Raw genomic sequence first — 13,600 nt, 5'->3', positions numbered from 1 at the left:
TGGTCATACTGCTGGTGGCACAGCCATGCTTACCCTCCAGAAAACCATCTGGACAAAATGTGTAGAGGGACCCAACAAGTTAAAATTCTGTGGTCTTTCCCCACATCTTCTAATTAGTTGCAAAGAACTAACCAAAAGTATTGGCATAAATTGGGATTAAAGTGTTTACACATCATGACTAAAACTATAAACAAGCGTATGTGAGAATCTTGAACTGTAAGTGGTTTTCTTCCACACATGGTGTGATTTTTATAGGTTAAGTAAGCATTTTTAAAATTTTATAAATTTATAAATTTTATAATTACTAGTTTTTGTTTTTCAATCAGACTTTGATATGAATATAGTTTAAAGAATCAAACAGTTCTATGACATTTTTCAGGGAAAAGAAAAAGCCAGTCATCTTTCTTTTTGTTCTGCCTGGAGAGATCAGAAACTGCTTTAGTTCCTTCACTTAACTGGTTGATGGGTCTGCTATTCATGACCAGACTCCAGCTCCAGTGCTCGTCCACTTCTCTGCATGCCTCCTGTTTCCTCTGCAGTTCTTCAGAAATTCCATTGCACTTTTGCCTAGAACATTATTTAATACTATCTTTTTAGGCTGTAAGTGTTACTTGGGACTGATTCATAGTAGTAAACGGTTACTTTTCCTGCAGTGCTTTTTTCTGGCATTAATAATTTTCTTATCTTTTTCCTTTTAGTTCCTCTGTGTATGTATATATGTTCCAGAATCTTAAGCCAGCTGTTTTGTAATGCATTTCTGTAAGAAGGCAATACAGTTAAGATGCCATGTTCAAGAATTTGAAGTTTTCTTACATATCAGAAATTGTTCAACTTGGTAATAGAATTGTTTTTGGATTGGTAATTAAAATTGGTAGTTTGTTAAACTGAAGTTGATTGGACATTTGGATTGCATTTTAGTAAGAGCCTGCTAAATGGCTGGACTGTATCATCTCACTTTGTTGAACAATTACAAGGCCCGTGTTGGCTCAGAATAATTGTAAGGACAGCTATAATTAATTGGGCAGAAAGCTTCCTTGTGGGGAAGCGGTAGCCTCTGTTGTCAGCAGCATTAAAAAAATGGCAGCATTATATAAAAATAAAATTGCCCTGGAGATTCCACGATCATTGCCCTGTACCTCCTGACCTCAGAAGGATCATTTTAACTGGCAGTTCTTATGAATGTCAAGCTTCTGCAAAATCGAGAAATTTGTAGCAGTGACACAAGCCTACAAAAGAAAGACACGGAGGGATGAGTGAAGGTGGGTACAGGGGTAAGGAGCTTTGGCAATGCAGTAGCTGTTCTAACAAAGATGACCTCACCATGTGCTGCTGCAGTCCTCCATGCACGTGGAATGGAGAGAGGGTTAGACCTCTTCCTTAGTTAACTCAAGTCATGAGCAGTTCAGTAGCTTCAAAAGGCATTTTAATATTTAGTTTCTGGTAAAGGCATCCCAGCCAGTGTCTAGTAATGTCAGATTGTTTTTTGTATTCACAAATAGCAGAGCAGCTACAGTAAAATTCTGTACAGTATGGTTCCAGGTTCCCTAGGATGAAAGGTAGAAAAGCAGAAATGTGACTAGTTTTTCAGACATTTGGTGAGAAATGTAGCTTTGTACATAAACATTTCGAATCCAGTAAAGATGGATTTGATGTGTTGTTTGGTTTGGTACCTTAAACGCAAATATTTATAGTCTGTATGGTTTTTTATGTTAGTGAAATGGACAAGAATCATACATGAGCTCAACTAGCCAGCATCTACTGTTTTCATTGGAGTGCATTTCAGTTAGAAAGATGAGAGATTGCCAGAGCTGTGCTTCCTTGTTTATTTATTTATTAATTGAGCTGCTTTGGCGTTCTAAGCTGAACATGAGTTAGTGGATTAGATAGCTGCCCGAGTGAGTCCTGAAAAGGATTCCCTGAAGCTATAGGAGGGTCTTGTGTTCCTTGCCGAGAATTCATTCCTGCCCAACTTCAGTCCCTTGAAGATTTGTGTGATAGTGAAACTGGTGCTTTGCAGTGAGTCGTTACAGTTCCTGTTCAGGTCCCTCCCAACTGGTTGCCTCTGATCTGGAGCTGGCCTTGCATGTGCTAATTGATGGCCATGTGCTCTTTACCTAGTTTAGTAGCATTCTTTCAAAGAAGTATTGCAAAGGGACTTTTTCCCCTCAGTTCTGTACTTTTTATAATTTAAGTGAAATATAATGCCACATCTAATAATCAGACCATAAATTGATATATTTGCTTCTCAAAGCAGTTCATATACATTAGATTATTCAACTGGTAGGTGTAGTGGCAGTGCTGGGATGAGCTAGATAAAAATGTTTCTGATCTGGTGTACAGTATTATATAAAAATAACATTTCATAGCTATGTCAGAAATAGGGATGAAACTCAAGTTAAATTATGATTAATAACTACTTCAAATAGCATTTAAATGGTGCACAAATCAGAAAAATCATGTAAGTCTTTTACCACACTAAAAATCTGGACATTATTTTATTTGGTTCTCTTAGTTACTGTAAAGTGTAATAGCCCATTTTGTAGGTGGTAATAAGTGTTACAGAGACTGCGACTTGCCCAAGGACTCACAGTTAATAAGCTGTGGTCCAACCCCAACAGATCTTTGGCTCCTTGACTAAGACTGTACTTAATTATGCAAATGGTCGCATTGCCTCTTTACACTTAGTCTGCCCTTCTGGTATTGAGTCACAGAAGGAAACTAAATTGATATGTACTTACATTCCTGTGAGGATAAAGATCAGCAAAGCCCTTTACTGATGGAAATACCAGTTGTGTTTGTGCAATTGAAGATACAACCATAACCTATTTTATTTAAAGCAGTCTTGTAATGAAACCTTTAAAAATGAAGTCCTTTATAGAACTAGGAAACTGTATGTGCATTTATTAAATAAATTGTCAAATTAGCTTACTTAAAGCATGGTTACTTACATAATCTCACTTGTGATTTCTTTGACTTTTTACCCCTTTGAATTTTTGAGGAGACTAGTCTTAAGTTCATGCTAAGCAATCTATAGTATTTTAAAATTACTGTTAGCATATTGTACCTGCATGTCAGAGAGAGAATTGAGATACAAATGCTAACTTATGGTTGTTATACTTGGTCTTTCCCTCGTTTTTCTTTCTAGAGTAAAAACATTTTATTTTTAAATAATGAAATGAGTTGAATAAATTACACACAAGGTATATACAAAGTTGATTGACCTTTGTAGTAACAGGAGATTGGAATATTCTAGTATTTACTGGTTATTTTTCTTATTTTGTCCGGCAGTCATTTTGGTAAGTATTCGTGTCTGTCACAATCACTTTCTGTGTGTTAGATGTTAAGAACCAGTTTCCTTTCCTGTTAAGCAGTCTCTGTAGTGTATGTCAGGCGGTTGCTGTGATGTGCTCCAGCAGGGTCCTGGTTTGAACATGTGCAGGTACGGTGGTGGGCATGGAAGACTCCTGGACTTGAGCAGCCAGAGAGCCACAGTTTTAATACCTCTGGGCTATTAGATGTAGCCTGTGGGTCTCAGGTTCCTTCTGTATCAAGTAAGACTACTTAGCTAAATATTCTTAAGGGCGTTTTTACCTTAAATTGTCTCCATTTCTATTATGTTCATTTGTGTAAAATAAATTACCTTCCTTGAGACAATATGGGAGAATTGGTTATGTTAGCAGTGATATAAAGTATTTAATTTTATTCATCTAAAATTTACTTTTTCTATTTTTCTTTTCTTTTTTTTTTTTTGAAGCAGGGTCTTGCTGTGTAGTTCATTGTGAACTCACTATGTAGCCCAGGCTGGCCTAGAACTCATGGCAGACTTTCTGCCCCAGCCTCCTCAGTGCTGGGGTTACAGGTTTGCATTACCACACCCATCTATTTAAAATTTAAAAATTATAATATGACATTTTATACAGTAGAAACTATTAAAAAGCTCGTGGAGAATATCAATTGATAAAAATGTGCATCGTTAGTGTATGCAACATTGTGTTTTGAAATATGCATACATCACAGAATGACTAAATCAAGTTTATGAACTTCAGAATTACCTCACCTTTTTTGAAAATAGTGACACTTAAAATTTGGGACCGTTCATGAGTTTGCAGGCTTTGCCTGTATGGAGTCCAGTTAGTCAACCCTGAATAGTTGGAGCTTTAATATACGTGCTGTTGAAATGAGTGCCCCGATTTCTTTCCTTTGAGGTTTTCGTTAACCTTTCTCTTAAACATACCCGTGTAGTTGGTAAAACAAGGTCTCCTGGTTACCATTTATGCTATTATTTGTAAGAATATAACTGTTGCTATTCAGTAAGATCTCTAATCATACCTGTGTCAGTCTCTTGATTTTGAAAATGTACTACAGCTATGTAAAACCATGACGTTGGGAAAGTTACCTAAAGCAGGAAACTCAAACATTTGTACAACTGAATCTCTTATGTCAATATAAAAAGTTAAAAAACAAATTCATCTTCGAGTATTAAGCGTGTTTCTCGAGTAGTGGCAACGAACCTGTGGCACACGTGTGCCTGTGACCGGCTGTTTGTGGTCACTGAAAGCGCTCAGGTTTGCCATCACTGTGCTGTCACTAACTAACACACTTAAGAAAAGTAGCCAGACGTTAAGTGCAAGACCCAGCCGTCCTCCTGGAGGGAGGCACACTCCTGGAAGCAGCTCCCAGTTGAAGACATGGAGGATGAACTACAGCCCGGGGTTCTCCCATGATTCCTCCCAGTCACCCCCCTCCCCAACCACTGCCCTTACCGGTTAGTCCTAATCTTCGCGTTCCATACACGAGAGTACTAGTGCACTCCCCTTTTTCTGTTGTATCCGAAGCAAAATTTCACTTCAAAAATAGTATAATCTGCATAATGGTTAAATCGTCCCATTGTAAATTCATCCTGCCCTTTGTGTAGTACGCAGTGACAGCACACTTAAACTTTTGGCAGTGATCAGACATTGGAAGGTAATAGCCAGAGCACAAAAGTAATTTGTGGGGACAACTGCTAGTTATTTATTGGAATTCAGTTTTCCATGTGTTGTCCAGTAAGACTGTACATCAGTGTCTACAGTACGTTGTAGAAGTCTTGCAGGGAGCTCTCGGTGTATGTTTGCCAAATTGAAAAAGTATTCTCAATTCCAAAAATAACTTTTGAATTTACAAAATGCAGAAAGCTTCAAAACAAGTGGCATACTGGAGTAGTTTGGCTAAACTGACTCTTGTCAAGGTGGATGAGATATGGGCTTAATAAACGTTTCCCCTGTTTCTTTTGTGTTTTTGAGACAAGGTCTCACTATGTAGTCCGGGCTGGGCTTGAACTTGAGACACTGTTCCTGCCTAAGCCTCCAGAGTGCTGGGATTGTAGGCGTGTGCCACCATGCCTGGCTCATTTCCCCTGTCTGTGTCCACAGTAAAGATAGATGCTCTTTTGTGCGGCGGGTACAGAAGGATTCTTCAGCTCCGTGAATGCTTGGGAAGCTAGAGCAATTGTAGGTGTGACTGTCCTCCCAGCCTCCGCCTGAGTGAGGCCATGTGGTGAGCACTCGGCGGAGGATGTGATGAGAAGGATTCCTACACTTTGCTTCCCTTTCCTGGGTGAAGAGGAAATTTCGGAACCTGAACGTCCCTCCTTTCCCCTTGGCTAAACCAACATCCATCCCTGTAAGGCTTCGTGCCTCAGAGTGACTGGAGCTGAGCTGCCCTTGGGCCTGAAGCAGTCATCTTTGGCTGTTTCTCAGGGAGAAATAGCTTGCTTTTGGGGCTGGGGATGCTGGGTATTGAACCCACGACTTTTACATGGAGCTACATGTCAGCCCTTTTTATTTACTTTGAGACACTGTCTAAGTTGACCAGGCCAGGCTTGAACCTGCTGTCCTGATTCAGCCCGCTGAGTAGCGGGGGTTACAGGCTTATGCCCCCACCCTCGGCACACTGCTTATCTCTTAAACTGATTTGTTGGGAGATGTCTTTACGATAACTGCTTAGCATGTGCTAACAGAAGCACCCTTAATCCAAGAGGTCCTTTATTCTATTCGAGTGTCGCACAGAATGGTTTCAAGCTTGTGAGCTGACTGGTCCCTTCAGGACAGCTTCCCAAAGGGCTGGGACTGCAAGCATGCATCCCCTCGGGCACACGTCTGTGGTAGTCATTCGGAAATTGCACACTTTAGGAATGATTACTTGGTAAAAACCAACCCAGGTGTGAGGTTGTTCCTGGGATAGTGCTTGTGTCCTTGCATTCATTCCTCTGATGGCCTTGTGAATGAAATGATTAGGAGACTCAGATGTTTACAGTCTTCCCAGCAAATTAAGTACCCTATGCAGATTTGGCACCATATACTTTAGAGAGCGACTAAGACAATTTGAATGTCAAGTATACCACCCTAGTTTCTGTTTTCTGCAGCCATTCCCTTGATGTTGTGAGCAAGGGGTGTGTCCACCCGCACCACTGGCACCTGTGGGGACAGACCTCTGCAGAGGTAACATTATGACTCCGAAGTACTCTAGGGAGGGAGTCACACAGAGAGTTTCACCCTCTGCTGGCTGGCTCTGGGGCTTGGGTACCAGTGAGTTGGCCTTTCACATTCAGTTGATGTATTTTAAATGGTGACAGAAGCCAGGTATGGTGTCACACCTGTAATCCCAGCACATAGGAGGCTGAGGCAAGAGGGTTGCAGAGAGCTGGAGGCCAGTTTGGGCTGTGTAATGAGTTTAAAGACTACCTGAGCAGCATATCGAGACCCTGTCTCAAAAAAAAAAAAAAAAAAACCAAACAAACAAAAAAACAACCAAAAAACCAAGCCAAACAAACCCACGAGACCGAATGAGAAACTGAACTACTTGGATTAAAAGCATCTCAAACTTAATATAACTTTGGAATTGAATATATTTTATAGACTACTTGTTAAAATTCTTAAGCCATACATACCACATATAATTCAGTCTAATTTAATTGGATAATCAATATTCACTCAAAGAAAATATCCTTTAAAATAAATAGGAATGTTTGGCACTTTCCTGGTATGAGCAGAGACCCCCAAGCTTGAGTAGCTCGCTTCAGACTCACTAGGACAGATTGAAACCTGCTGGCCCTGGCTCCTGGAGTTTCTGGACAAGTTAACAGTCTGCATTTCTAGTTCCTTCCTGATATTCCTGTGGGCTTAGCCGCCGATACAGGTCCAGATTTATGGACAGGCATGTAGAAAAATGGTAAAATACCCTCTTACATTGCCTCGGCCCCTTCCCTCCCCCATTCATTCGTGTGTAATGCTGGGATCAAACCTAGGAGCCATTAGGCAGGTGATCTACTGCTGAGCTACGTCTTTAGCCCTCCTCTTCTGTTTTAAAGAAATAAAACATTGCAGGTGCAGTTAAACACGTATTCCTGTTCTGCCACCCAAGGAGATAACCACTGGAATCATTTCCATGTACACATCTCCAGTAGTATTGCTGCAAACATACTGTATCCAAAAGGAAGGTAGGCCGGAGATTTAGCTCAGTGGTTCCGCACACTGCTTCGCAAGCGTAAAGACCCCAGTTCAATCCCCGGTACCAAAAAAAAAAAAAAAAAAGAGTATATCCTCAAAAGGAAGGTAATTGGGGTGTTTTAAAATTGTATGTAAGCAATAGGGCAGGTATCTTTTTGTAATGTGCATTTTTCTCTGTTTTTGCACCAAACTGAAACAGTTTCTGTAAGTTAACCAGCTGACCTTGAACGTGTGGCTTCCTTCCTCAGCAACTCCCCCCCTTAGCTGGGGTTACGGACCTGTGTCTCCACACCCAGAGTGCAGTTTGCTTTCTGTTTCTGAAGTGTTCGTGTTAGTGTGTGTTCCCTCCCAGATACACCGTATAACCACAGTGGTTACATGATGCGCCACATTCATTTTATCTGCTCTGTCACTGATACATTTAAGTCTTCATGGGCGGACTGATGGCTGCATGACTGACTGCCATTTTTTGTTCACCTCTTTTCTTGGGGAGCTTTCAGTCCTTGGCTTCTCTGCTTTCTCTCCTCCTAGTATGCATACTGAGGGAAGGTAGTGTCTTAGCCCCAGAGCGACTGTTGATCAGCTTAGCGCGGGCAGAAAGTGCACAAGGGAACATTTGGAGGAACCTTGAGGGAAAGATTGTTCTCCCTGGTTAAAAAGGGAGAAAGCTGCCTTTGGACACTGAGCTTGGAGTGGTTGTAACAGCAGTAGCGGTTATGGTGAGATGTGAATTACAGACCCCAGCGTGACCTAGTTGGTGTCTGATACTGCAACAGATCATCCATGCTCCCAGCTCCTTTTTATGTGAAAGTTTTCTTTGATATAACCAGCTTTAGTTGACTGTTTGGTTACTTAGAACCAAAGCATCATGGTACAAGATCGTTTACATTAAAAAAAAAAGTATTACAGTAAAGATTCTTGAAATCGTTCCCTCGTGCCAAATGCACGTTTCACAAAAGTCGAATGTGTTCGTATTCAGCCTGGTACATCCTTCCACCAGCACTACTTGTTAGCATTGTCCAGTCTCAGTGACGGTATTGTCAGTGTCTCCTGTTTGTGCGTTGGAGCATTATCTCGATTCTCCTTGTCTAGATTATTAGAACTGATTTTTCTGTTCATGATGGCCTTTAGTTGCGCTGTGTTGGCCTCCTCAATGCACCGAAACGATTCAAAATGTTTACCTTCTGTGGTCATTTTGACTTTCCAGTGAATAAGGTGGATGAGGACAGTGTCAGATTTTTACAAGCCTGCCTTCCTGTTGGATAATTTCCAAGGTCCCCGGCGGTGGGTCTCAGTCTCCTGCAAGGCAGTAAGGCACAGGTGAGAAAGCCAAAGAAGACACAGAAAAGAGAGTTCACGAGAAAGAGGATCTGGGGTGGTCTAAGCTGCTCCGGGCAACAAAGACAAAAGGCCCCCCGAGACCTCCAGTATCGTCAGAAGCATGGGGAGAAGTAGGGCAGGGTGCAGTGAGACTCCTGACGATAGCGTGTGAGGCATCTGGCCATAGTGGTCATCACAGGCAGGGCTGTAAGAGGGGGATGCTGCTTTTGGCAGGAGAAAACAAATGGAGACCAGGACTCGGTTGTAATAACAAGTAACCCATCAGGTCAGTGAGGGAGGCCATAATTCAGAGAAAGTTCGGGTCACACTGACCTGGGCTGGGTGTTAGCTCACCAGGGCCCTTCCGCCTCACAGAGCAGGACTGATTCTCTGAGGCAGCCTTTGGCAGAAGAGCTGCGCTCGCCCAGCTCTGCCATCTGACATGCCCGTGTGAGTCACATTGTCACGCAGACTCCTAATACAGTACAGCCTGTCATGGGGACACAAGAAGCTTGTGCCACTTGCAGCCTGCCATTAAACTGGGCCAGGTTGCCCACTACACAGTGGATAAGGGAGTTTTTGAAGGAATTAATGGCCATATAGCACTTTAATGTTTTTTCATTATTACTTAAGCACATTCTATATTTTTATTAGCCCACCCATGTGTATCTTTTGTGTAGTTGTCTGTGTAATGAATATACAGTTTTTTCCTTACTGATGTACATTTTATATATTTTGAATCTGATTTTTTATATGCATTGTTTACATACATAATTGCAAATTGTCTTCTAGTATAAGGTTTGTCATAAGCATTGTTTATGGCATTCTTGTAATTTTTCAAGAATTTAGTTTATCAAAAAAATGTTTAGTATTGTGTTGTTTTGTTTAAAAAGTCTTTTCTCCAACCCAAGTCATAGTGACATACTCTATTTTTTAATAAAGCTTGTTAAGAATTTGGCTTTTGACATAGAGATCTTTCTTGGAATTGACTTGTAGTGTGAAGGACCATTTTTACAGTCTATGATATTGATTTGCTGTCTGAACTCTGTTCTGTTCTGTTCTAAGGGTGATTTTTTCCCCCCTCTGGCCCTGTGCCAATTCTGTTATTTCAGTTAGTATAACTTCGTGAAAAGAAGTTTGTTAATGTCACTACTCTGGATTTTCTTGATAGTACTTGGTACTTGTTTTTTCCTAAGAACTTTTGCTTGTCAGGTCGCACATGAAACAAAATAACCCACTACCAAGCTACCAGGATGTTGATTGGCCTTGAATTAGATTTGTATATAGTTGGGCGAGGGTTTAGCTCAGTGGTGCTATGCCTGCCTCTGCAAACACAAGGTTCTGAGTTCGATCCCCAGTACAAAAAAAAAAGTTTATATATAGCTTTTGCACTTTATTGTGCTTTAATAATGTCTTACAGAATTTTGCTTTTAATGTATTTTGTATGCCTTATTCTCTTACTCTATTTCAAGGAACCATATAATTTTGAATGTAAATACATTTTCCAGTTGGTTTTCACTGGGGAAATATTGATATTTACTGTGTTTTAGCATTGGGGGGGTATAGCTCAGTCTCTGGTAGAATATGTGCTTGACGTGCTCACGGCCCTGGATTCAATCTCCAGAACTTAAATAAAAAAGGCCTTTTAGTTGAACGTGATGTGTTCAGGAAATTGACAGAGCACAGTGCCACAGATTGTCTCAAAATTAACCTACATAACACTCCTCAAGAAGGGGCATCACCACACTTTGAATCCCTGTAGTGTGGTCTCTTCCCGGTTATTATCTCCTGCCTTTTCAAAAAGTAGTAATTACCTTGGTCTAGTTTTGCTTATTTTTAACTTTAAATATCATATATACAATTTTCTTCCATGTTTCTCATCTCTTACCCACCTCGGGACTGTAAAACTCACCTCTGCCTCTGTGCGAAGCTGCCGGCCACCTTCATTCCTCTATGGTGTCCACGGCAAGGTGCTTCTGTCTCATATACTCATTCTGCTGTTGAGGGTCGCTTAGGTTTTCTTTCCAGTTTGGGGCCTGATAAGTAACGAGCTTAGAACATTCATGTTGATGTCTTCTGGTGTCCACGTGTGTCGCTCAGGAATGGAATAACTGTGGGTGGACGCGCTTAACGTTCAGCTTTTGCCACATCCTGAGTTTTCCTGGAGTCCATCTCCACTGTCACAGTGCACGCAAGTGTCACATAACACCACATCCTTGCCTACTTTTGTTATTGGCAGTCTTATGTTTAGTCTTTTGCTGAGATTGTTGGAGTATCTAATTTGACTTTTAATTTAAATTTCCCTAATGACAGATCATGTGCTTCTAAGTAATTGGCTACTTTTATGAGGTACTTCAAGATTATTTGTTGGGCATCTTTATATTGATTTTTAGGAGTTCCTTAAAAATTCTGGATTGTACGTTGTGATAGTTCTCTCTTAACCCATGGCTTGCCTCTTGGTTTGTTCCTTCATTCATTTTGCAGTACTGGGGACTCTAGTACTGGGAATTGTGCATTCTAGGCAACCCACTGAGCTATCACTGAGCTACATCTCCATCCCATTTTCAAAATTTTATTTTGTTACAGGGTCTTGATGAGTTCCCCAAACTGGGTTTGTCCTTGGGAACTTCCTGCCTCAGCCTCTGAAGTAGCTGAGATTACAGGTGTGGACCACTACACCAGCTGTGTCCTATCTTAAAGGTCTTAAAATTACTTCCATAGATAAATCCAAATATAAATCCTAACAGAGGTCAGGAACCACTTATGGCCATTGGGCATTTAAGATACAGTGAGCATGAGTTGTGGTAACTGTAAAATACATGCCTATTTAAAAATCATAGCATTAAAAGAATACATTTCGTATATAAAGGGTTAACTAGACTGTGATATGAAGTTAATTTCATTTGTTCTAGAAAGCTTAAGAATTATATAATTACTTTATATTTCTGTATTCTGGAAGTGTGCTGGCCTCAGAACTTTCTGTAATGAAAGACATCCTCCATAACCTGCAATTTAGGATGGTAGACATTAGCTATATGTGGATATTGAACATGTAAAGTGTAGGTAGGGGAACTGCAAGGCTGAATTTTTCATTTGATTCTGGTTGATTCGACTTAAATCCCCATATATTTACTACATGGGACAGCACAGTTCTTTATTGTTTTAATATTTATGGTCTCACATTTAGGTTGATGGTCTATAACTGATTTTTTGTAGGAGTCCAGTTTTACTTTTCTTCTACATGGAAATCTAATTGACCAAGCAGCAAGGAAAAGAATATCTTTCCTGCTTTTAGAGCCTTTGTTCCTTTGGCCATGTTGTTCATGTACTGAATAGCACACTGTCTTTTATCAGTGGTGCAGCAAGTGCTTCATCTTTTCCTCAAGAGCATCTTGGCTGTCTTTGACCCTTTCTGGTTTCCTCATAAATATTAAAACTAGCTCAGCTGTTTTGTTTGTTGTTGTTGTTGTTGTTGTTGTTTGGTACTGGGGATCTGGTCCTTGCACTTGTGAGGCAGGCGACAGAACCACTGCTCACCTGTTTTTACAGAATAACTTCTGAGACTTTGATTGGGATTGTTTTGAATCTGTGGTTCATCCAGTCATAAAAATGATACAGCCATCTGTTTAGGGCTTTCACGTGGTGCTTTTCTGTGGAAAGGTCTTAAACATCTGTTGTTAGGCTTATTCCTTTTTATTTGCTCTTATAAGCGGTACTACTCACCATTTGATTCTCTTAATTTTTCTGGTACATAAAAATAAAACTGGTTTAGACTGTTTTTCTCATATCTAGCAGCAGTACAAAATTAACCTTAGAGATTCTTTTAGATTTTCTGCATATGAAATTCTGTCACTTATGAGTAATGACAGTTTTTTTCCTGATTCTTATGCATTTTTATCATTGTAACATCTTTTTGCGTTATTTTACTGACCAGTTGGTTGCTCCTTGTGCAGATATCATCAGACTTTATAAAGCACCAGATAGGAAAGCAGCGGGTAACCGTCCATAAACGAGGGGTGGCGGTAGACTGGAGCGCTGAGCAATGTGTACCCGTTAGTCAGAAGCCCTCCCCTCTCTTCTTTTGGCAGTACTGGGGGTTGAACACAAGTGCTTAGTTACATCCCGTACTATTTTATTTTTATTTTGTGGCAGGGTTTTACTGAGTTTTTCCTGGTTCCAAACTCTTAGTCTTCCGGCCTCAGCTTCCCTTCCCTGGGGTTACAGGTGAGCCCCGCCACGTGCAGCTGAAAAAGGACTTTGAACGGGAAATCGAGAGGCAAGGGCGGATTGAGAAACGTCAAGGGACCGGGGAGACAGTGAATACCTCAGGCGTGCTCAGGGGTACACTAAAGCTTGTCTCTCTGCCTCTCCAGGAGAAGCAGAAATGAAGGTACACGTGCACACCAAGTTCTGCCTTATCTGCCTGCTGACGTTTGTCTTCCATCACTGCAACCACTGCCATGAAGAGCACGACCATGGCCCGGAAGAGCTGCACAGACACCACCGCGGGATGACGGAGCCGGAGCCCGGCAAGTTCTCTGTGCAGGACGCCGAGAACGAACAGAGGTACTATATCGAAAGACTCTTTGATCGTTATGGCGAAAACGGAAGATTAACCTTTTTCGGTCTGGAGAAACTCTTAACAAACTTGGGCCTGGGAGAGATAAAAGTAGTGGAGATCAGCCACGAGGACCTGGGCCACGACCACGTCTCCCACTTGGATATGCTGGCCGTCCAGGAGGGCCGGCACTCGCACTCCCACGGCCACGCGCACGAGCCCGTCGGCCCGGAAA

At 41.2% G+C, this 13,600-nt stretch overlaps 1 protein-coding gene across 1 annotated transcript in view; it reads left to right on the top strand.

The window, feature by feature from the left end:
- Window positions 1-13,180: 13,180 nt before the first annotated feature.
- Slc39a10 (solute carrier family 39 member 10) overlaps window positions 13,181-13,600 on the top strand; it is a 31,663-nt gene continuing 31,243 nt past the window's right edge. Inside the window, exon 1 of the mRNA XM_033756282.1 lies at window positions 13,181-13,599. Coding sequence (XP_033612173.1) covers window positions 13,192-13,599 — 408 coding nt within the window. The 5' untranslated portion in view covers window positions 13,181-13,191. The remainder of the gene's footprint in view (window position 13,600) is intronic.

This window comes from Fukomys damarensis, unplaced genomic scaffold (genome assembly GCF_012274545.1).
Source record: "Fukomys damarensis isolate Sample0158 unplaced genomic scaffold, DMR_v1.0_HiC HiC_scaffold_26, whole genome shotgun sequence".
NCBI classification, from domain to species: Eukaryota; Metazoa; Chordata; class Mammalia; order Rodentia; family Bathyergidae; genus Fukomys; species Fukomys damarensis.
Note: the sequence above shows the minus strand (reverse complement) of the source record. Positions and strands in the feature narration are given on the sequence as shown.